Below are 26,415 nucleotides of genomic sequence, written 5' to 3'. Positions count from 1 at the left end.
GTTAGTAAATTATTTGTGAACTGTTGGTTTTTATTGTCGTAGGTTGTGTATGGCTGCCGTTTTTTAGCTAAAGAAAAAACAGATAAAAATATAGGTCAACGAAATTATAAGAGGGCAACGATAGTGTTATCAGTTCGTTAAAAAAAACATCAACTCAAATCTATAAAATTCGTCAAAGTAGTCTGACTGTCTGAACTTCTCATAGTTTAGTCGAGAAAGGATTTGTCCTATGGAAACGTTTACCGAGTGGATTGGGCAAATCGAGTGATTGGAGATTGTTGGGGGCATCGAAAAAACTAGGTTCTAGAAGAAGAGACAAAATTTTCAATCGCTCTCGGCTCCGCCTCGCCTCTTTAAAGTTCAGATGCAGATGTCTTTGTCGAGTGATTTCTTCGGCTGTATGGCACGCAGGATACCTTACGATAGTTCTAAAATTGAAAGGTAAAAGTCCAAAGTTTATTTTGTACCGAAAAATTTTCCGCGATTTTCCAATTTTCCTAGAGATTTTTCACTTGTTGTCAAAAGTTGACTCTTACAATTGTTAACACGTTACCGGTTATTGTGACTTATTAACTTTAGGCACAGCAGAAAGTGCTAAGGGTGTCGAGGAATACCTCCAAATAAATTTCTAAAAATCAAAAATTTGACTTTTGATTTTTAGAAATTTATTTGGAGGCATTCCTCGACCCCTTTAGCACTTTCCGGTGTGCCTAAAGTGCCTGCTCGAGCATTATCCCCTACGTGTTAAAGTTTCCTATGTGCAGAATAAGCACCAGCTGATCTACTAACACACACTTACCGTATGATAAACAATCAAAACACATTCTGAACAATTGGTTTACTTCAACATACGTGTTATGTGCGCGCATAGATGACGTTAACGTAGAAATGCACTGTTTGTAGGTTGTCTTTGAATTGTTTACAATAGAAAGTGTTTTTGTTTGTAGACCAGCTAGTGATATTCAGCTGGTGCTTATTCCGCACATAGGAAACTTTTAACAATTGTATTTTTAAGTTTAAAGTTAAATTTTTTTAAACTGAAATTTTTGGGGCTCAATAGTACATGTGATTACCTTTCTAATGACACCCCACACGACCCTGTACGGCTCGTGCAACTGGAGAAATTTTTGTAAGAAAATTGCAATTTTTCGGTTTTTGCTCACCTTTCACCAGTCATACAAGCTTCGACGAATTTTTTTGAAAGTGATTTTGGCTTATAGGGTCGAAGTCCTTTCTAGGCACATATAAAAAATTCCAATAGAAAATGCGTCCGATTTCGGTAGGCTGTTTTTCAAAAGAATCCCTCGTAGAATATTTACGTCTAGAAGTATAAGAGACGAGGACCTGTCCGAGTAATAATATTTCATACAAAATGCATTATTGTTCGCTTTTTTGGCCCTCTATTATTTTATCACCAGATGCGGCAGCTCAAAGACATGGACCGACGTAGGACCAAAGTGAATCTTAAAATAATGAGTGAAAGGTAGGACTTTTGTGCAATTTCTCCTTTTGTTTTTATTAATTGAAGTTGTGATAACGGCTTTGATGTATCTTTTCGCCTTTCTTTCGGTATTTCTACTTTGTTCTTTTTATTATGAAAATATCTATTTTCTAGCGACACTTGAAAGTCGAATTCGAATCAACGGATTGGTGCCGATCGATATTTCCATTGAAAAATCAACTATCTCAGCCGTGCTGATCGCCGTACTTTCCTATACAACATTCTTGTTCATTTTTATCTTCATTATATTGATTTTCGTCAATTGTGTACTGTGTACCACCTAAACAACATACAATATTTGTCGCTATTTTACCTCGACTTAAATGGCTTACCGCATCCATATATATGTAATATATATATGTAATTGTAATATGTAATTGTAATATTCCCTCCACAACCAGCGTAATTATATGCTGTTGGAGAGAAGTGACTTCTGGTTGCCAGAATTTGTAATTGGACACAAACCGTAATGTAGTTTAGCTTAAATCTAATATGACGTATTTTGATTACGAAAATACACCAGTTTGTTATGGAATAACTATACAACGTTTCGCAATCACAAGTGATTACGAAGTCGGCAAAGCAATTAGTTTGTATGATTATAATGAAATTCAACTGCACACCTGACATTCAACTGAAAACTGAAACTGAATAAATCTAATACAAACCAACAATGGATTATATCGAGTTGTAGCCTCGTGGAATGTAAAAGGGTTGCTCTACCTGCGTCAGCTCATGAAAAAAGCGAAGATTAAATGCTTAACTTTGAGCGAGTAATAGGAAACGTAAATCACAAAATCTACTCCCTTATTTTGATCTAATTATATAGTACTACCACGGAACAGTGGATATCAAAATATTTTCGGATTTGAGAGATGTTGTGGTTTGAACAATATTCCTAAATATTTGCTTAAACGTTTCAAAAATAAATTGTACGGTTACCATTGCAAAAAGCAATGGGTTCACCTCCCACATCGCCGACAGCTTGGTTCACCAACTGTTTAATGGGCTTGCGAAGTTCGTAGGCGTAAATGGCTCATGGTGCATTTTTTCATTGGAATCATAAATCAGATCAGAATGGAGACATAAGGAATCGGAACTGATCAAGATTAAATTGCACGATTCATAGCGTATAAATGATGAGGGATGAAATAAGAGTGGTGTTTGGCAATATCAAATTAACTAGACACAATGGTAAGGCAAGATCTAGAGGTAATTTGATATGGCTATTTAAAATGAATGAACCGATCACTTTGTTTATTTAAGTATAAACATACCTTGAGTAGCCTAGCGCTGTTCATTGTACACGTGATTCGTATAAATGCATTACACGTTTATCTTGAACTTGAGTAAAAAGAGGGATCTAAGTGGATAACTCTCAGTGATTCAACGTTCAAACTCTACTGGCACTGGGTAACTGTACATGTACCAGGTATTGTTATGTCACGGTCATCTTTTACTTCATTTGTTTTGAACATGCTTTTTGCTATTTAAAGCCTTATTGGTCAGAGCTTGTCGCTTATTATTTCTGTCGTGGTCTATAATAGATGAAAGTCGTCTGTAACAGGTTAGTATTTGGTCGACAGGCTCATCTAACAAAAAATCCGAAAATCAGAATCTAGTTTTACATTTTGTTAAACGAAATTTTATGGAAACATTTGCAAACCAAATAAATATAAAAATTACACCAATTTCATTCACTTAATTGGTTTAAAGTACTAGATTGCGTCAAACGAAGTCTAAGAAGCGTATCCGATTGTGGATAGAACTTGTAGAATCTATTTAAAAGTAAAATTCATCTGCTGAAATACAATTTTTAGAACTAAATGTTTTTATCATAAAAATCGATCTCTTATGAAGTGTCTTCCTGTATGATCCGTTTATTTAAACAAAACCATTTCTCATCTTCCAACAAACTACGAAAACGAGGAAATTAAAACTACATGTGTGGTGTTTGTGAGTTAAATTTATGGCAACGAATTGAAATATTTTGTTTGGCCACAACACAAATCCTAGAATTGTACCAAATTTCATGTATGTACTATGCATACGTCGCCGAACAGGTTGACAATTTATTTCAAAGTAATGTTTCACCGTCAACTTTTCGTCTGTTCTGATATAACCACTGATTTATGGTAACAAACGAAGCAGCTAATGAACACGATGTTGTAGTTTGTTAAAGCAAACTAAGCATTAGAGACTCCTAAATAAGTTACCTTGATGCTAGCTAAATGTTTATATTTTGTCTTCAGCGATATTTTTTGAAACAAAGTTTGTGTTACTCATCTAATGACTGCGGTAATGTGAATGTTGGAAAGAAAAGTATTTTTGTTCTTCCAATTTGAATAGAATAGAATAGAATGCAACAAAGGTGAAAATGGCTTCACAAAGAGATAAAATCCAGATAAATTGTTTGAGGATTCTCATTTCTACTAACAAAGCGTGACATACTGTCACTGTTATTCATTTATTTTTTGTGTCATGTAGTTGTAGATCCGTCAATTTGGATTACATTTAGTTACGCGCCCCTAAAATTTGTGTAGGAGTAAGAAATCGTAACAACTGAACTAGAACATATTTAGGTTGCTAGGAATCTCGCGCCGCGTCATTCACAATAATTCACATTTTGACACATTTTGTATAAGGAAGATGTCACTTTGTGAGTTATTGTGAATGACGCGGCGCGAGATTCCCTAACACCAAAAATCTTTAATCTTACACATACACAGACGGTAATCAAATAGTTCTACTATCGCATCTATTACGTCATTTGATCTAAGTATTTTCAAGAGACAGATTTGAAATCTTTTGCTTCATTTCTTTGAACATTCTTTTTAGTATAAAAGACCGCATTGACTAGCTTACAGTTTTTAACATTCAATTCAAAAGTATTGACACAGTATAAATTTCTTATTTTGCTTACTTCTCTCATTTCTCCATATACTCGTTATGGAGAAATGAGAGAAGTTGGAGAAATAAGAAATGTATAATATGTCGATACTTTTGAATGTTAAAAACTGAATCGCTTATTGTTGAATTTGATAGTGATAACAGATATTGCTCCAAAATTGAACCAAGTCTGAATAAAAAGGTGATTCATATGGAATTTTCTGACGGAAAATTGTATTTCGGGTCAAACTTCCTTTTCACATAAATTTCGCTGAAATATTTGCAAGATGATGGAAAAACAATTGGTACTGACAGACCTCATTACTTTTTATCAACAGGCCACAGTTTTTTATACAACCTATCTCAAGTACAGAATTGATCCAAAAATGCACAGCTCTTGTGGCTCAACTGCAAAGCATATTTAATATAAATTTATTTATTATACTACGCGACGTCAGTACTTCCGTGGTACAATGTTACGGCGAAGTCTTTTATAAATTCATTATGCAGTCAAGTAGGAATGGTCTAACGTTGAAAATATTAGATCTTAGTACTGCCGTAATTTGCATATGAGACTTAGTGAATATTTTTAACAAAAAACTTCTTTTGTTGAAATTTTTCACTAAGTCCCTCATGCAAATTACGGCAGAGTAATGGCGTAGTTGATGTTTGAAATAATGTGTGTGAACTGATCTTGTCATTCTTCAAACATTCTTTGATGTTCTAAAGCTAAACAAAAACATCACATCACCAATAATGTTGTCAAATGATGACTTGATCAGTCATTGGGCCATACTTTACCTAAAAACAGGTCTATCTGGTTTCAAAAATCGACAAAAATTTACCCATAAAACAAACCAAAATTTATTTAACGCTTATCAACATAACATTTTTTCTTCCTCCAAATCTCAAAGATAAACAAAATTATTCAAATGCTTCGCATGATGTATGTGTTTTGTTTCAACAAGTCTTCCACTTGAGCGAACATTGACCATTAGAATATTTATGTACGAAGCAGAAGAAATCGCTAAAAGCGATTTGTTATTCAGTATATCTTAAATCATCAGCAATGTATCAAAGAATATTCACTCTAGCAATACTTTCATTCAGTCCAGTGTTTTGTGATGATTGTGCAAGTGAATTTGATATTTTAACAAATCATTACTATGAGCTGGGATGTACACCTGTTTCAGATCAATCCGGGGTCATCGATCAGTTAAGTGCTGTCGAGTTGTGTTATTGCATATATTCGCTTATTGCATTCCACAAATAAAAATTTCTGGTTCTTCATTTAGATTTCAATGTCCGGATTTCGAGACATTCGATAAAGAAAAGTGTCATTTGTTCGGAAAAGTCTACAATCCACACGACATAATTGATATGGATAACATACCGAGGAAAATCTGTGTTGAAAGTTGTTTTTGCGGACCGAGGTATTTCTTTTTATTGTCAATTTTATTATATTTTAAATAATTTTAGTTTTGTGTCAATTCCACTTAAAGATTTGGTGCCGATTTTCCTGCTAAATTCAATTGTCACTATAATCACTGCTTCGAACAAGGTGCATTCTACAATAAGCCCTGTGTGTTTCAAAGGTCTTTTAGCAATTGTTGTGCGGAGAAAATTATTTGTGGTAGGTCATTTAGAACTAACTTTGCTAATGTTGATAAGGCGTCGTGCAATGATAATGTTGATTTATTTTTTTAAATTTCGAACCCCTTATCACTCCTATTATAGGGTTGTCCAAAAAATAAAAGTGCCCGCTTCCTTTCGGACTCTTAAGGAGTTTTTTTCTTCTAAATCGTAGAAGAAATTTCATCATTTAGAGGTGCTCTGACACAAGTTGACTGTTTCAAATATTAAATTTCGTCGTTTTCATACCTTAGGGGTAAACCATAAGCTCGTAAATATGGAAATTTCGTGAACTTTTGACATCCATGGAACAAGTGGGTTGGCCTGTAGAGGCGCCACATTTTTTCATAGTACTTCATTCTCTGTGGCTAATTTTCATGTGAACCAACTTCACATTTGTCATTACAGAACAAATGGCACCATATGAAGTTGCTTCACATGAAAATAAGCGCAATGACAGCAGTAATTTTATGACAGAATGTACTAAAATATTGGAAAACTCTATTACATTTCTTCTTTAGTTTCATTAGTTTCTAAACATCATTCTTCTATATGTTTTTTGTCAAAAGTCTACGAAATCGTAGATGACATGAAAAAACAATTCTTTAGTATGTAATGATTTCGAAAAAGTGGATGGGCAAAAGGAAGCGGACACTTTTTCATATATTTTTGGACCACCCTACTCTTACAGCCTACTTCACTATATCTAAACAACATTTTTAATTGACTTTGTTGCACAACCTCTGAGCCACTAATCAGACACATAACAATTGACAATTTCTACTTTAAGATGATCAACAGATAAAAGAACTTCACCAATGTTACCATAATGATCGAAGCTATCGCGAAGGTGAAATAATCGACTCCATCCAGAAGTGTTACGAATGTATTTGTGATCAAGATTTTAATAATGAAACCGATGTGACGATAAACCCAAATTGCCAGAAGAAAAAGCATATTTGCAATACGCAACTGTACGATTTCAAACAATATCAATTGGGTTGTGTGCCTGTTTATTACGGCAAGCATCCTGATAATTGTCCAACACACTATAAATGCCGTGAGTTCGATTATTTTAAATACCAAAGGAATGCAAAGCAAATTAAAGACAATAAAATGTTGTACACTACTTTCAGCGAAAGACTCTGATGAGATAATCAAAGGCGATAGCACCGGTTCTGGCACATCATGCAAATTTGGAAAACTCGTTTTCCAGAAAGGGGATAAGCTTATCGATAATTGTGTTGAATGTTTATGTTCCGTACCGCCAATGCTAACCTGTCGACAATATTCGAAATGCTTAAATTAAATGAAAATTGCTTTGATGACGTTAATTAGATTTTCTCATGTCTGTAAACATTTATGGATAAATTTAATAAAATTATCTCTCTTATCACTATACCGTAATCAATTTGGTTTTACACTTTTTTTATCGCTACTACCACGAGCCTGTAGCTTTGAACTCATAAAGGTTCAATCTTAAAGTTTACTCCAGAGGTCCACTAACTCTTCGGATGAACCACAGAATGATTCAGTGGTCCACATAAATCGACTAGAATTTCCATATGGCTGAAAAAGCTTAGAAACGATCATTTTCGAGTTTAAAATTGAACTATTTCGTTTACCTAGCAGTCCTTAACTCAGAACCGATTCCAATCGTCAGCCCTAAACGAACCCTATAATGCAAAAACCCTAATTCGAATTCAATTAAATTTGGCAAACTCTATACATTCCGCATTGACAGTTTTAGTTGGTAATGTGGTTTTGCTTTTACCTCCGCGGTATAATTATGAAAACCGTGGAACACCCGCAATTATGCTAAATGATTTATATCCAAATGAGATTTTATTTTAAAAATTTGTTCCGGTTCAGCAGACAGGCCGATTAATATGTCAGCAGCAATCCAGCAATGCATTAAAAAAAATGAAACATTCAATAATGGCTCGGTTATAAAATGTTAATATTCAGTTTTTTCAACTAAATTTTATTAGATTTAATGTGCAAAATTAATTATCTCATGCTCGAGTGCTCTAGTGTGATAACGGATAGGTATTTTAGGAGAAGAAACAGAGGTTCAATACATATCAAGACATTAAGAGCAAAATTTGTATGTACGAAACAAAAGTTATCATTTCATTCATAGTTCATAGTTCATCTATGCAACCCAGCGATAAATGCTCAATATAATAAAAAAAAGTTTTACTTTTACATCATAAATTTTACTTTTCGTCACTGAGTTGTGATAATGAACATCGATGCACTCCAAATGACAACAAATATCATACAAAGGCTGATAAAATAACATAAACACACGACCTGCATTCATTTTAATGTACATTTTGTGTAGCACATTAATATTAAATAGCCTAAAGACAAACATATCGGCGGATTCAAGTTGTCGGTGCAACACGAGGCGTTACCGCGTCAAGTAATTGTTTAGTGAAAAATCTTATTGAAGAGGTAATTGGTGTCAGTCCAAACAAATGTAAGATTTGTTCATCGTAAAAAAGACTGGTACTTTCCATACAATTACATCACCGTTTACCTGCGACTAAAATTTGCCTCGGCCGCTATTATCTATAAAACGTGTGGTCTTTGTAGTTGATTTGTTTTGATTTGTTCGTTAAACTTATTATTCGCCCAAATGTAGGCTAGCTTAAGTAATCATATTTCGGTTACGTCATACGAGTCATTCAGTGTGTATATAGCGTTGCAGCCACCAAACACACTACCCGAATTATGAAGCTTGAGTGAACTTTTAGAGGCATCGGTACTTAGCTAAAGTTGTAGCCCACATTTGTGTGTTTCCTATTTCATTTTTGATGATATCTTTTCATCAGAATCCTTTTTTAAAATGTACGAAAATGTACGACCGCAATAACGACCACGAATGTGGTAGCTTTAAATAAAAATTAGTTTTGGTTGAAGTCGTTTGTCCAGCCCTGAGAAAAGTGAGCAGTTTAACGAAATTTTCATAAACTGCTCAATTTTCTCAGAGCTGTTCAAACTGCTACAATCTATTTTCTGTTGAAAGCTAACACAGTCGCTATTGCGGTCGTACATTTTTGAAAAAGGATTCAGATGGAAAGGTATCTAAAGTAAACTAAAATCCTGTATTTAAAAAACGCCCAAATGTATGCGCTCTTCAGCAAAGCATCGATCCCTCTTAAGATTTTAGCAGTTTGACCAGCTCTGAGAAAACTGAGCAGTTAAAATTTCGTTAAACTTTTGATTTTTCTCACAGCTGGTTAAACGATTACAACTGAATCTAATTTTTATTTAAAACTAACACATTCGTGGTCGTTACTGCTGTCGTACATTTTTCAAAAAGGACTCTGATGAAAATATATCATTAAAAATAAAATACGAGACACACAAATTTAGGCTACAATATCAGCTAAGCCTCTTAAGACCTCATCAATGCGATTTAGTCGAAAGAAAAATTCCTTGTGGAATTGTCTGACACCGAAAGTGAGTCATCCCGTCTGTATTGGGGCTATTTAATTATTATAATGACTGAAAACTAGATCAACACCGAGTTGAATACTAAGTTAGGTTTTGGAAAAGCGCCGAAAATATCTTTTTGAGGGGTTATAACTCAAACACTGAATATAAAAAAATAAATTTTTCAGCGAAACTCATCCATTACTCATCCAAATTTGTTAATAATGTTACGAGACACATGAGGAACATGTTACAAAATTGTTGTGTAAATACACTTTACTGGACTGATTTATATGTAAACACAAATATTCGGTGATTAGGCAACAATGCAAACATTTAAAACAAAATTATAATAAAATTCCATTTAAATGATTTGTACTTCAATTCACACAATTTCATTAGCATAATGGGGACACGGTAAATTTTATATTACATTTGTGGCATATTCTTTAGAAACAAAATGTGTTGTATGCAAAGAAAGATTGATGGGCTGCACAAATCCACTAGAAATGATCTCTACCTCTGTGAAGAATCTTCAAATCAAGAACCCACTTAAAAACAGTGGGTCAATTGTTATTTAAGACCAAAAAAAACGCTGCCCTGGCGTTTGTAATACCATATAAGCAAAATGTTAGTTAATATGAATGAAGTAGCAGATTTTACGAGACGAGGTAAGTGTTTAAAAACTATTTTGGCTATTAGAGTTGGTTGTACAACTATTGTAAAAAAAATTGCTAAATTACATTTTAACGTACGCCAATATTTATCGAATTACTAAAATATTTCGACCATATTTTCGTTGTTTATTTACTGTGCTGAGCCAGTCATGAGAGCCGCGATTAAAATATCCCTTATTGCAATAATGAATTAAAAATGTGCAAGTCCCCCCTATTCCGTTTTGCACACGTAAAAAATTCAACATTCAAATGTAAGTTGTCTTCTTGGTTGTCTGCCATTTGTCATTTGAAATACATAGCACACGAAATGAGATACATCAGAGAAGCGGATAAGAACAGTAGTATCAGAATAGTTTCGTGGGCAAGATATCTTAGAAATAGAGCCAGTTTGCATCATCTAGGACTAACAATTGCAGATTTTGCATTATTTTTGTCAGAGGAATTCTTTGAAAACGGCTCGACGAAATCAGAAAGACTTTTCTCGGTGATTCTTATATATGCTTAGTATAGTATAGATAGGTGTCAGCTTCAAAAATCTTGACAACATGTAAGATCGTCAGTGGCCAACTTTCAAAAGTCGAAAATGTGGATCTTTTTGTAACGAAAATTTTAAGGCTCTGGAGGAGAGAGGTATGCAGGCCCGTAACTAGCCAGACAAATGTGTAAATGCCTTCACTGGAAACCTGTATTCGAGTAGATGTAGGGTCATATTTGCTTTTTTTTGTAGATTTCACAACAAAAAAAGCGATACAATTGCCTTGAATTGCCCACAAAAAAAAAATCCCACTGTCATGTCTAAGCTGCTACTTCTGTTACCACTCTTACTCTAATTTCGTATGATATTTCAAATGACAAATGAGAGAAAACAGAGAAACCAAGAAGAACAGCTGAGGTACGTAAGTGGAATTTTTTACGTGGGAAAAACAGTATTGTTTTAATATTTACTTGTTTTGCCTATTAAAAGTTATCAGCTTAAGTCCAGGACTTCTCTTTACTGTACTAGGGATGCAAAGTGACCTTTCCCTTCCCATGGAGAAGTCTTTATATCGCTCATAAAGTAAAACATTTCTATACTCGGTTGATGCCCTCGGACACTTTCACTCATCGGGATTTGAAACATCAAAGTACTTCATTGGTATAGTAATGTATTATATTCTATGAGTGTAATTCCACCCGTCACAAATTGTGTAAAGTAACACTATTCTGAAAATAAAACTGAATTTGGTCGGCCAACACGGCTGTTTCTCATCGGCTCACCTGTCTGATCTGAAATGACAAAAACAATTTTTTTTAAAGTAAAACAACTTCTACGCTTAGCATACGATTCGTGTTTCTGTATTAAATGTCTGTTGCACCTGTTGTGAAACTGCCTAGATATTGTTGAAATAAAGCCTAAGGGGAAATTATTAGCGGCTCCACAAAATGGTACAAGAAATAGGTAAAAACAAGAGCGATAAATATTTTCCTTAATGTTTAATTTTGTATCCTTTATTCTTTTACGTGATTATTTGTGAATTATGTTAATGACGAGATCATTAAAATGGTCCTTGTTTTTCAGACAAAAGTTCTGCCAGAACATACCTACAAATTCTGTATTTGCAAATGTTACGTCGAGACGAAGAGCAACTAAAATTGAATGCGAATGGCGACCCAACCAGATGTAACAACGATAACGATGATTTATTCTATGACGGTCCCAAATCGTAGGTTGAAAAAAAAAACGAGAACAACAACAACGAACTTTTGCTTAGGACATTTTGTTTATTTTATTAATTTTATTTTTCTTCATCTGACGAACGACCATATCTCATGGCTCTATGGAATGAAAATACATTTTATTTCACAGATGGAAATTTATTGTCAAGAATTGGCCTACAATATCAGAACCCACAGCTCTACTTTTCATAATAGTTCTTACCTGGGGATTGGCTTACATGATATTACCCGAACATACAACACCCAATACAGTTATCATGCGAATGATCTTTTTATTTGTCGGTGCACAAATATGTGGGCAATTTGTTACACTTTTGAGACTTCCCGATATGCTTGGCATGTTATTTTGGGGTGTTTTGTACGCCAATATTGGTTTAGGTAATTTTCATGGATACCATGGATTGGAAGCGATATTACGGTAAGATTTTATTTTATTTTCAAGTCATACACATAAAAAACGACAAAAACGAAAATCATGTATTCATGGAAACTTTTTTCTTGCAAACATTTGCGTCTTTCTTATATGGGTTTTTCTTCTTCGTCTCTAACTTATTGAAATGGTAAGTTTCACTTCATGTTTCATGTAACGAATTTGGAAATGCCTTTCACATATTTTCGTTATGTGTTAAATTGTGATATGTGTGTGAAAAACACATCACATGGTTACAAATTTATCAGAAGAAATATTCGAGTTTATTCGCTTGGAAGTATTTTATGGAAATGTTTTTTTTTGCTTATACTTCTGGTTTTAATCAACTTAAAGTTTATGTGGACTGGATTCGTGCCATTTTAAACCATTAAAGCATTACATTCCGTGACGATTGATCAGCACCAAATTGAAATAAAAATAATTTTGTGGAATTCCGAGCGGAATTCAATTGATGTAAACGGTAATCACGAGATGAAACCACCTGTAAGAGGTGCAAAATGTTACAGAAGGAAAAAATAGTTAAAAAAAAGTTGCATAAAAACAGAGTTGCACGAAGAAAAAAAGCTGACAGAGTCACATGCACAAAAAACAGAGCTCCACAACCAAACCTAGTTCAGAAATGAATTATAAAACTATGTATGTTTATCACATAGTTCGCAGGGTTTATTATATTGTGTCAATACTCTCTCTACCAAACAAACTACTTTTATTAAGGTGTATTTGGAATTTACATGTACATTTACAGCTGAGCTGAGAGTTTGTTAGAGACGTGGAATCGTCCGTCATGCGCAGGCAATAAGTCAATTCGCATATGATCGATTTTCCCTGATGCAGCCGTGGTTTTGACTTTTCAGTCTGAGAGACTTTGTAAGTGTTCAGTCATTATTTCAAGTCCATAACCTGTTGAAGGTTGTGTCACCAATGATTAGTGTTCCACACGATATTATAAAAGAACAATAACGAATGCTTTGAAATGATTTCGAATACAAATATTCAATAAAGCAGTACTTGACCTTTCGGCAATTCGCTGAAATTTACGTAAGTCCAAGCATCCAAATTTATTTTTTTTCAACAACATTCTATTCGGCCTTCGATTACCTTTCAAATGTAACAAAAATTACGAAAAACGTATGAAATTTACTCGAGCTCTATGTAAAATACACACAGGGCCCTAGTAGCGGCCTTAGTCCAAGGACCCAAATTAATTTTATTTTTTTCAACAGCATTCTATTCGGTGTTCGACTACCTTTTAAATGAAACAAAAATTAGGAAAAACGGATCAAATTTACTCGACTTATATGCAAAATACACATAGGGCCGAGTAGCCTTTCACTTCTAAGGCCCTAACTCACGGTACACTCTCCCGATTTAAAAAAAAACTTTTTTTTCCTGGATTGGTATTGACAATACCTATCATTTGCCGTGTCATTTAAATATCACTAAAAGACTTTAAATCATTAGGTGGCCCTAACTCATGAAGGTCCGACCCTAATATGCCCATCTTCGAACTTAGCCTCACTATTTCGACTATCTTTCAGGGAATTGATATTGACGTGACGGACAGACAACTATTTTATTGCGGATTCGTCATCTATGAACATAGGCAAACACTTTGCCCTTACCGTCTGCTTAGAATTCCATCAATTACACACGGCATCGTAATCCTATAAGCCCCTTTGTACTTCGTACGGGGCTAAAAACTTTCTCCTGAGCGACCACGAACGTTTTATACTTTGTTCACTAAATTATTTAGCAACACGGTTTAGTACATTTAGTACAACCTGGGCCCATAACGCATTCCCTTGAAATGGGCAAAATCCTGACATTTTTCTAAACCCCAAATGTCAGCCCTTCCAAGTGACCTGTGTTGGAAATTGTGGACTATCTGCAGGATATTACGGATATAACTAGTGATACTAGTCACTACGTTGTCTTACTTGTCTAAATCAATAGATAGAATTAAATCAAGTGTAACATTCAACGATAATTAGGAAGTACACACTGAATGAGTCGTGGGTTGCATTCTTTAAGGTGTGGTTCAGATAGTAAATCAACAAACAATCATCACCATTTCCCAATCGGAATGAATATCGTTCTGCAACTAGACACTGTATCCTACCCAACTGTCAACAAATTTGTGAGTGTTTCAATGAATTTGAAAATGCGTTAATAAACAACTCGTAGTTTCGCACATTGTCGTCCGACGTATGGATTTTTATTTCACCTAACGAACGTTAATGCCAACCAGTGAAATGATTTCAAGTCTTTAACTTTTCACATATCTTTTTGCACCGTACTTCAATGCTTCAACCTTTAATTCCTTTCACACATAAAACAGTGAGCAGGTTTAATTTCACTAAACGTGTAAAAAATCCTTTTTATAGTTCACGATTATTGCACAAAGACGACGACCCAAATGAAATCTTTAGAAGCGCTTGTTTCAGTAAAGAATAGGAGAGGAAAAAATAACTTAAATAAAAGCATAACACAGAGTAGTTAAAATTGTGTTGAACTCCATAGATATAGATGTGTTGGATATACTTTGAGGAATATAGAAAACACAATACCAATGGGTATACACAAATGCACGGCTACATAGGTTTAATGCTCACGTAGCTTCATACATTTAAGCAACATTTTCTGTTTGAAGCTTGTAATTTTTAGTGCTTTCATAAGGTTGAATGTAAAAGCTTTGCGCCCGTATAATACAACTAAAATATCGCAAGACCACACACACTGTATACGTTGGGAAGCTGGATTTAATGTATAATTTTTTCTGAAAACAGAATTAAACCCATACATTTTTATATATCATCACCTATTTTGAAAGTTGTGTGCTTTTTTTTGTCCATGCACTTCTTTCTCTGTTACTTCATGGGTGTTTTTTTTTTCTTCCTCTGTGTGTATATATGTTCGGCTATGGTGAAGCCTTCGTCCTAGCGTAAAACGTTGCTTCGAAATTCTCTTCAAATAAAAATTTATATATTGCAGAGAAGTTGCACTGGTTAACATAATGCTCTTAGCTGGTCTGGGCTTAGATTTAGTTGCGCTGAAAAAAGTTTCTGGTATGGTTATGAGATTGACCTTAATTCCATCATCCTTTGAAGTAGCCTCGATTGCGGTATTGTCGCACATCCTGCTAGATTTGCCGTGGCTTTGGGGCTGTATACTCGGGTAAGTCTTTCTATTTCGTTAAATCATTTAACTTTTTTTTTCATATTTTTTTCTTCCTCGGTCGCCTATCGCTCTTACGCTCGCATAATTAAAATAAAACTTTTGAAGAATTTCGCAAATTTATTTCGAATATAATACATATGCACACACAGGCGCGCACACACTCGCATAGATAAATATAGTCTTAAACTATTCCCTTTCATTGTACTTGGTATTTTCAATGAATTTTCTGAACTTAAGACCACATAAATCAGTATACAGAGTGAAGTAAATCTTATTTTATTGCTTGTTGTTTAGTTGAAAATGGGAAATATGTGTCTGTTATACTAAATAGTAAATGCAAATTAATTTATATAAATAATGTATAATGTAGTGTATCTTTAGTTGTGCGCTGTTAAACTTGCCGCACATACTTTAAACGAAGCATTTCTTTAATGCACACACAATTTTAATCAAATTACATCCGATATTATTTGCTGCATTTGAAAGGAATTTTTGTATAATAGCGAGCACTATTCTGATACGTTTTGTAATTGCATTCCAATCATGAAACTTTCGTCAATTATTATTATTATCGCCTGTTCCTAGCGTTAACATAGAACATATTTGGAAAGTGATGGTATCAGAATAGACTTTGCATTTCTTTTGTTAAGACAGGCTTCATGTCAAAAAACGCAGGACGTGCAAGTGTAGACGAATATTTGTGTCAAATGTGAAGGCTATTTATGTGTGACATACGAGTGTTAATGCTAGAACCCGTGCTATGTTATCATGTAAAATGTATCTTTCGATCTTAAAAATAATTTCTACATTTGGCATTTGAGAAAGGACTGTACAATTTTAAAAGCGCATATCTTTAGTACTTAAAAGTCCAAATATGCTCATGTCAGACATGTGAATTTTCTGTGGAAATGCAAAGTTTGCAGAAGTCTATGCGTTGTTTCAACGCACTTCAAGCAAAAGTTGTACTCTAAATAGGGTGCTGAAACTTGACAGTGTTCCATACAAAATTTTACACTGTAAAAAGAGTGAGGATTAAATTTTATACAAAAAGTACTCTATTTGGCAGCTGTCATTCAATTTGTTGAAAAATTTGAGATTTTTAAAAACTTCAGTTTCAGACAGTGACAATGTTTGGGAAAACATTTTGCCATATTTTACAGAATTTTCCAACCCTCTCATTTTGAATAAATTCATTTTTCTACTGGATCTCTTTCAAGGACAATGAAAGAACCTTGGTATGGATGATTTAACCGACAATTGTAACAACAACTCCTCATAAAAACAACATTTTTCCAACGTCATTCCTTCTTACACTGATAATATAACGAGGCAAAATGTCATTTTTCAAATCTTCACTAAGCGAATAGGATGAGAGATTCTCTTCTTAACAAATGAAAGATTTCCTTTGAGAATGTGTGTCGTGGCGGACACTAAAACTTGCATACAATAATGTCACGAATCATCCTGTCACTCTCGCTTGGTATGTACCACCAAAGAGTAAAAGAATTTTGTTTGCCCGACGCACTTCAAGCAAAAGTGATCATAGTCGACAGCTGCCAAATATAGTACTATTTTGTATGAAATGGTTTTTTGCAGTGTCTTACAGTTGTGTGACACACTGTCAAGTTTTAATACCCTAGAGTACCACTCATGCTTGAAGTGCGTTGATTTACCAGTTTTTTTTTTTAGTTTGAAATATACCACAAACCCAAGAGTAGTGTTCCTCTGAAAGCTGAGAATGTAATTAAAAAAGAACTGCCATCGTCTCTATGAAAAAATTATGTAAATTTTCGTTCGTCTATGTTCATAGCAGTGTCTCAAGAGCTCTGACGAAATCAGTAGTATGTCATATCTAGAGACGCTATAGCACAATATGCAAACATTTCTCATGCCATATTGTCTCGAATTTCTGTGTTGACGATTCATGTGTCTAACAAATGCTTTTACATGCTACATGCATCGAAAACCGTACTTTTTATGTTTCGACGCCCTCAGCATGTAAAATACATTACATAACTCGGGATAAAAATGAAAAGTCTCGTTTTTGTGTGTTTATTGACCTCGGCTACGCCTCGAATCAACAAAATTCACACGAAAACTCTACTTTTCATCTTTTTATCCCAAGTCATGTAAAATACTATTGTTAACGATCTTTCGTTGTTTAGACTCGTAATATCTGCAATATCGCCTAACGTTGTTACCAGCGAACTACTTAAGCTAAAAGAGAAACAACTTGGACTGAACAAGGAAATACACACTCTGATCATTGGTACAGCTACTGGTAGTGCAATATTTGCTGTCTTTTTGTTTGCAGTTGCTACGACAATGGCTTTTTCTACAGGTGCGCGGTTTCACTTTTACTTACTGGAAAATCATTTTTGTGAATTTATAAATTAAAAATGAACCCGAAAGTTTTTGACTCAATCTTAAATTTTAATCGCAGATCCTCTCGCAGGAAATCTATTGCAAGGACCGATAGGAATCGGCATTGGAATTGTTTACGGTTTCGTGATGGGATTGGTTTTATGTTATATACCGTCAAATAAATCGGTAAGCAATCAATTGCATGAAATTCTAAACTTCGTACTAATGAAGCGACAAATCAAATTTGTTTTCGAGCACTGACAGTTCTTCAATAAATATGTCCATTTGAATCGACATAACCCATGTCTGTCATAATAGTAGACTATGCAACTCTGCCATATTTTTTCGGCTGCAAGGAAACACAAACGGTACTAATTTCGACGTGTGGGATATAGTCCTCTTCTTCGGGTCGAACTACAAACTTGCCATTTGTCTCTATAACAAATGTCCCAGCAAGAGAGTAATGTACTTTTGTAGAAAGAGTGACAACGATTTCTAAAATAACGATTTCCTCAAGAAATACAAGTCGTTGAATGTTCTCAATTTGATCATTCTATTTATCTAGTCTTCGAGTTATTATATCGTTGATTTCCACAATAGTTATTAATCTGACGCTACTGCAAAATGGGAAATTAAAACGGTATTTCCAAACCATTAAATAACGACAGAGTTTCTTATTCTCATCTTCTTATCCAAATGGTTACATCCACCATAGTGAATTTTACCTAGCTGGTATACACGAAAGTGAGAAAGAAATTTTAATAAAAAGCATGAAAGAAACTCAAAAGTCCATAACCCTAAAGCTGTCGCGGTTCGTGGCAAAAATAATCAGACGAATGGAATTTAAATTGGGAGACATAACAATAATTCAATTCCATGTTCAATTCTTTCGTTTTTAGTATAACAATTTTCTGTCGTCACAAAGAGATATTGTCGTACATATAACATTTTGTCATATTTTTTTTTGTTCGTCTTCTTTTGAAAAACTAACTTTTTTGTAGAAATATTCAAATGGATTGCGATTCACAATGATGCTATTAGGTGGACTCTTTTCCGTAATGGCGAGTAAGTTTATTGGTTATCCCTCTGCTGGGCTGCTGGGCTGCATTACAATTGCTTTTGTTGCTAGAATTTGTTGGAAAAGACGGACAGGAATCGAAAATGTAGGTAGTCAGAATTGCAGATTTTTATGAGATGCATTTTTATGCATTTTTTTTCTTTTTGCTCCATTCTTCTTCGCCTTTTCTGCATTATTTTCATTTCGACTTTTAATAAAACTTCTTCTCCTTTTTTATATGCAAATCATTGAATATAAAAAGATTGATGTTACTGTAAAAATGGATTTGCTTTGGAAGTTTCTAAAGCCGATATCGTTCGCACTGATTGGAAAGGAGGTTGACTTCATTATACTGGACGGAAAAGTTGTCGGTTTTGGAATTGCAATTTTATTGATGGGTTGTGCGGTAAGTAAAGTTCATCAATTTTATGAATTAATCGCGATATGACAGTCTCACCCCCTCCCCCCATTTCATATTTTGAATAAATTGAAAAATGCATTTTTAACGTGCTTGGCATATGTGCCCGATTCTTAAGGAAAATATTGATCACAGATTGACGTCAATAAACAACAGTCTCTGTCATTGTATACATATAATAAAAGTTAATATGCCATTCTCTGTGAACTTAATTGCCTTTATATTAGAGGACAAAAACCTAAATATTTTGCAAATGAGAACAAGAGTGGTAAATTGCAAAACATAAGGGAAGAATCACTCAAATATTCTATTCGACGTATCATGACCGCCACGTTAGTAAGAAGCCGTGACGCAAGTCGCAATCAATGTATTTGGGTAATAGATAAATGGACGATTACGAATCATACAATACATTGAAAGCAACTGCTTATAGGCGAATACGGTGTCAACGGAGAGCGATTTCTGATCAGTTTATTTTAACTAATCTGTGGATAACAAGTCAAAATGAGACGAATTATATGATAAAGACATTTCACCAATGTTTCGATCTGTGAGAAAATTAAATACGTCTTTCCACGTTTTGCATTAATTTGCTGTTCAAAAATGCCATTTCTCAGGCTATGGCGACAACGGTACTCGATACAGTACTCTATCGAACACTATTTGCATACGAAAAAGTCATAGTTGAAATGTAATTTCAATTCATCAGCAAACTTTATAACTCATGACCAGTCCTATGGTAAAGCTACACTAAGCGAATAAAGCAAAGGTAGGGTTTGCACATACGTGTATGTTACGAATTATATACAAATTTAAACTGGGATTACTCTCAATGTTTTATATTTATCTTGTCACTTAAATTTAACTGGTTTTCGATCTACGTGAACACTCTACAGGGTTAACGGAGAGATATGTCCTATTAAAAAAGATAGCATTAGCAAAGATCGAGAGTTGTCATCCTATTTTTCCATATATATTTGACGTATCGTTGTGATCTTTGCTAATGATGTTGCGGTTGCCAGCACCTAAAGTTCCAATACAAAATTAAAAAATTCTTGTTTCATATATTTTTGACATAAAATTTAACTGATCTTAGTGATCTCTATAGATGCGTAGAGAATGTACTCTTTTTTTCTAATACTCCAAATCATAACTTTACACATACATCTTCATACAAAAAGTTCTGTGAGGGTGAGGTTACTTTTAATTTCCAACTTATAAGTTGACTTATAAATTATACGTCATTTGCGCAAACTTTCTATTTTAATATAAAGGGTCTCCGTTTAGAAAATGTGCATGCGCATAGAGAGAACTCTCTCTCTGCGCATGAGCACTATTAAAACGGCGTGCTAAACGGAGTGACTGCGATTCCACTTAAAATTTTGTTTTTGTCTCTTATGTAGTGTTAACGTTAACGGAGAACGAAGATATAAAATTCTCTTATTATGACATTGCACTCGAGGTCACTTAGGTTTAACTGAGCCAAATTTCTCTCCGTCAATCGCGTCAGTTTTATTTATTTACTCCGTTGTATACAGTTGTAATGGCGAGTCCAGATTAATTAAATTTAACTAGTCTTGAGCGAAGTATGAATTTTGTATACAGTGTTAAAAGAGCGTAAAAACAGGGGAAGAAACCAGTTAATTTAACTGGGCTCGATGTCAAAATTTGTATGTAAAAAGGAAAAAAAAAACAGTTAATTCAACTGATCTCGTTGGGTAATATGTCAAAATTTCGTGTCTCTTTTAACACAGTATATTAAAAGTATATATGTGGATCTTCTCTCATTTTGACACTGCCCTCGAGACCAGTTAAGTTTAACTGAGCGAAGATATGTCTTCATTAACAGTGTATGCGCTTCGAGTTGTAATGAGTTTTACAACAAAAAATTCGCCTACGTGCTACGACCGCAATCATAATGGCATATTTGACTTGTAGTCAGCTTTATGAACAACGTTGCTAGTTGAAACCGACGCGAAACTTGCGAAACGACTGATGTCAGTCACAACAATTTCTAAAGAGCATAGGTTTCGTCCACAATTTGTGGATTACCCCGGATGAAAATAATTTACCATAAAGATTCAAAAATATTTACAGATTTAGCCATATCAGTTGTTTTGCAAGCTCATAAAGCCACTTGCGCCACACGTCTTTTAGGAGTTTTTATTTTGGCTGCTAATAAATTACCATCAACATTGAGATGTAAAACCGTCAAAGGAATTTAAAAAGACGAAAAAAATGAAGATGGAAAAAAATGTCTCTTGTTATATTGTTGTTCTGTACAAATTCAACCAAATTATTTTCGTTCTAATTAGATGCCATAATATCATTATGTATGTACTGTACCTACGAAACGAAATAAATAATTATTTTGCGTAGGGCAAAAATTGTTATATATATAAAATAAAATACATTACATGAATATAACACAGATATACGGTCTCCGTTGTGTCGTTTCAACATCCACTAATTACCATAGCCATCTGTTTAAAACAATTTAAGTCGAAATTTTCGTACTGTTGCCGAAAAATGTTAATATATAAATAGGTAATGTTGATGTATAAATATGGTGCGATGGTTTGCGATGGTCCATACGAAAATAACAAAAATGTTTTTTTAATTTCAACTTTTTTATTCAATGCTTGTTGCTTCCATAAATTTTTGAAAACTTTATTTCAACCGTAAAGACCGGATCCACTTAACTATAAGCTCATTTACGCAACAAAAAAGTCCATTAAAAGTCTTATTGCCCGTCTTATTGCGGAGATTAGGATACAAAACAATTTTAAGTGACCAGATATCCAACACCCGCTCTTAATGAAATACTTTAACATTTGACTAGATTTATATTCAGTTTTCATAGAAAATGTTTATAAACAAAGCGATAAGACAACCATGTATATTTCATTGGCACTGGGTGGCTCTGAAGACCTTCTATTTTGTTAGAACATTTGCTACAATTTCTCACCCTCATTTGAAAAATATATTTCGTGGTAACGATAAATTGGCAAAACTAATCGAAAGAATAAAAAAATGTGCGTGATTAAAGCGAGCAAACTTCAACATCATCAATACGTTTGCTGACATTGAATTCTTCGGAAATTTGATAGTCTATTTCCTGATAGTATAAACGGAATGGTGTCGGACGTAGTTTGTTTTTATCGAACTAGAAGTTGTAGTTTAAAGTAGTGGCACTGTGACAGGAAAATTTTATTGTTTATTTAGAGCGTCATGGTTATGGCTTACCCACAACGATGCATATGTAGAGGATCGATCCATTGTTTTATTGAAGAGTTCGTGTACATAAAAGTTTTCGTTCTAAGTTTTATGTGTTATTTTCAAGTCCGTTATTTCTATCAGAAAAGTGGATTGTAATTTGCTACCAAGGATTATGCGATTGCATTCGGTATTTGTTTCAGCATTATATGCACTGTATACAGTGACCGATTTTTCATCATCTTATGTGATTTCAATCCAATTCGTTGTAATATACATACTAAAATTCTCTAAATGGTTTTTTGTCGATTTTAAAATAAATAGATTTAGTAAGTACTTTAGGGGTTCACACATTTTCCTTGGACTCCCGTACCAATGTAATTCATTTACAAACAGCATTAAGTATCTGTGTTTTCTTTGTAGAGATATGCTTTTTGATGATTTTAATTTTCGGTACTAGTCGGCTCCATCTCATTAGGACAAGCTTACGAAGTGTACCGAAAAATTCAGCTTTCATCACGAGTCACAAACGACGTTTGTTGCGCTTAAAAACTGAAATGTGACGAGGCCACAACAACACTAACAAAGAAATCACTATACAACCATTTCAACAGCAAAGCTTGTACACTTGATACTTGTCACATGTCACATACACACGTGTTAAAATATCGGGATTATTAAGGATAAACAATGTTCCTAACTTATACTGAAAGCCTTTTTTATCGAACTTTTGGTAATATATCGGCTTGGACACAAGCTTCCTCCAGGATATATGTCATGTAACATTATTGCCTGCCCAATGCGAAAGTTGACCATTACGTGACAGTTTACTCTCCGTAAAAATGATCCATTACATTACAAATACTTATTTTCCGTTTATTTTACGTAAATTCGACTTTCGTATGGGGCAGGCCATTCACGCCATAAGTGCGGCCGAAATTCAAAATGGAAAGTGCAGAGGTCCTTCTAACGTAGCGTCATTTTCATACAATGAAGCGTTGAAATGTATTTTTCGGTTCACTTTTTCATCGAATCGTTCACTTAAAATTCAAATTTTAGGCACACTTACGGCGTGAATAGACCAGAATACATTGGATGCTGTCTAATAATTCATTAATTCGAAAACAAATTCGTGGGTTTTTGTGTAACTTGCTTTGCTAAGTGTATACACTTTTGTTGCTTGATCAGTGCGGCGGAAAAATTAAATGAATTAAAGAGCTAGTGAGATAATGTTGTTAAATAAGGTTATGCATCTCTTGCCAAAATTATTGTTAAGACGAGTGGGACAGTTGTGGCGCAGGCCAAAGGCGTTAGTCACAAAGCCATGAATCTAAATAACAATTGGGCAAGAGGTGCATATTCTGATTTTACTCAACGCAATTATCCCAAGGGAGATAAATAGGATATTAATTTATGCTCTCAGTATCACAATCACCCTCGTAGCCATCATTTCTCCCATAGATTGGATACGTAATCTACTATTATCTGCCAAGAACAGATGTATCAAGATAAACAGTTTTACACTAAAAGTATAAATGCGAAGTTGTGGTTTTAGCCAGATGATGACTTGAAATTTTAAAATTTTGAATCGATGTTACTGGTGTAAAGTTGACAAAAAAGAAACAGAAGCAATGCTAAATAAATCATTCACAAAATGGGTACCTCATGCAATTGAATACTTTCGCAGCATCCAATGTAAAATATACTATTTTGTTGTCATGCGGCCAGAAAATGACTCATTTGTGTAAACAGAAACATTTTAGCATTTTCTGGCCGCAACACAACAATATAACGTCCTGTCTCGCAACGAAATTTTTTATTTCTCTTGTGGGATATATTCCTCGCCTTCGGCTCGAAATACAACCTTCCCACACGCCCCAACAAAAAATGTCCCAGCGAGACAGCAATGTACTATTATTATTATACTATTTTCCGTAGGCGAGTTACCAACCAACAATCGAAAAAATTCGAAAATATCGAAATGTGCAAGATGGTAATTGAACAAAAATCGCCAAGATATAACACATTTTATAAATATATCTGTTGACTCGGACGACTGCTATTTTTGCATCGTCAAATCATTTTTTTTTTTTTTTTGAAAGTCGTTATCCACACTAAACGCGCCGATTGTTATTCATCTGAATTTCTATCCCGTCCAGAGTGAATTTCACTTTTCCATTGCAAATATAAAAGAGAATTTTTTATTATTATTAATTTTTCAGTTTCGTTTGGTATTTTCTTATTTGTCGGCATTTGGTGGCGATTTGAACTGGAAAGAACGAGCTTATGTTACCATTTCCGTTGTTCCAAAAGCTACAGTTCAGGTTTGTTGTTGGCAAAATTAAACATTTTTCTATGCATATAAACTTTAAAATCGCATATGCATGAAAATATGAAAATTTATTTATTTAAGTTGAAATAATGAAAGTTTCTTGCTCATATTGTTTGTACTTTTGCTTGTGCGAATTTTTCATGCATGGTTAAAATGCTTTACAACACACTGCAAAGTTGCACCGTTCTATTTTAATAATATACATATTAATATGGATATATGGTTGTTTCATGCATTCGTTAGATGTGCACACCAGTGTGAAACATACGGAGAGCATATCCTAACTGAAATTTATATTCTTTTTCGCAGGCTGCTCTCGGTCCTATAGCACTAGACATGGCAAGACAATTAGATTCCGAAAAACACATTGCTTATGCTAATATTATTTTAGTCATTGCTGTTCTTGCAATTATGTTCACAGCACCACTTGGAGCAGTGCTAATGACGAAATTAGCACCGTCATGGTTGCAGAAAAGCCCAACGCCTATTACTACAGTTGCCGATTGTGATGCCGTTTAAATAATTTCATTTAATTTCGGAAACATTGTTGCATTACTTAATTCACGAAAATTCAAATTTAAGAATCATTGTTAACTACACCATGAACGAATTTATAATGTCAATATGATGTTGTAATACACCTCTACTCTGCATACACACACACACACACATCGTGCAATTAAAATTTTAAACGAAATGATAATTTTACGTGTTAAAATTTAAATGTGTGGAATTTAAAATCCATTATTTACGTTTACGTTTTACGTAGAGCAAAAAAGATCCAGGCATATTGCTTTTAACCAACACTTAAGCGAATGCACAGGAACAAAAACATAATTATTCTTTTTGCTAAGTGGATTGCAGGTGTCGGGATTTCTCATATACTTAGAGCATAGAAGCAGCTTGAAGCAAACTTAAAGCGAACCTTCGTATATTTGAGTTTATCAAAGCAATAAATGTGCAGAACGAGAAGCAGAAACAACGTATAAGGAAGTGTAACTCGTAACAGATCAGTTCGACCTGACCTGATGTTCAGATTATCCGCATCGGATTAGAAGTGAATCTGAATGAACAATTTTTACCTGACCTGTCTTTTCCTGAAATCTGAAGATCCATAACTACTCAAGTAAATCAGGTAAGGTTTCAGGCATATCTGGGATTTTTTCAGGTATACCTGAATCCAGATCTCATTTACCTTGCAATTTTCGGACTTCAGGATAATTCAGATCAGGTTAGTTCAGACTCAGATATTTTCAGGTCGACTTGAATTTGACTCAAATTATTTGAGTTTCAGATCAAGTTACTTCTGACATCTTCTGAGTCTTATGATAAAAGATTTACTACAATGCACACAAGGGAAACGCAGTATGGACCTCAAGTGCGCAATCGATTTTTGTTGATTTCTATTGAATTTGTATGACAGTTCGTCGTAAAATTACTAATGTCCGCGCTCTCTTTGTGAGTCAACTTCGCAGCTAAGACATTTTATGGATATTTGCTAGAGTGAAGTTATATAAACAGAGAAAGGGCGCAAAAATGAAAACCTGAAAATGACTGATTTG

At 34.2% G+C, this 26,415-nt stretch overlaps 2 protein-coding genes across 2 annotated transcripts; both read left to right on the top strand.

The window, feature by feature from the left end:
- Window positions 1-5,373: 5,373 nt before the first annotated feature.
- On the top strand, window positions 5,374-7,429 carry LOC119069003. Its single transcript, XM_037172880.1, has 5 exons — window positions 5,374-5,605; window positions 5,686-5,823; window positions 5,893-6,023; window positions 6,813-7,082; window positions 7,159-7,429. The coding sequence occupies exons 1-5, from the start codon at window positions 5,460-5,462 to the stop codon at window positions 7,329-7,331; spliced, it is 858 nt and encodes a 285-aa protein (XP_037028775.1). The 5' UTR covers window positions 5,374-5,459; the 3' UTR covers window positions 7,332-7,429.
- Window positions 7,430-11,468: 4,039 nt separating this feature from the next.
- Window positions 11,469-25,773, top strand: LOC119068659 (sodium/hydrogen exchanger 9B2). The gene is made up of 10 exons (XM_037172335.1): window positions 11,469-11,581; window positions 11,702-11,846; window positions 11,990-12,277; window positions 15,281-15,463; window positions 17,632-17,807; window positions 17,910-18,016; window positions 18,832-18,993; window positions 19,150-19,293; window positions 24,744-24,845; window positions 25,163-25,773. Exons 1-10 carry the CDS (start codon window positions 11,566-11,568, stop codon window positions 25,370-25,372), a joined length of 1,533 nt encoding a protein of 510 aa, XP_037028230.1. The 5' UTR covers window positions 11,469-11,565; the 3' UTR covers window positions 25,373-25,773.
- Window positions 25,774-26,415: the final 642 nt, after the last annotated feature.

This window comes from Bradysia coprophila (genome assembly GCF_014529535.1).
Source record: "Bradysia coprophila strain Holo2 chromosome X unlocalized genomic scaffold, BU_Bcop_v1 contig_20, whole genome shotgun sequence".
NCBI lineage: Eukaryota > Metazoa > Arthropoda > Insecta > Diptera > Sciaridae > Bradysia > Bradysia coprophila.
This window is presented reverse-complemented; position numbering and strand designations above follow the sequence as displayed.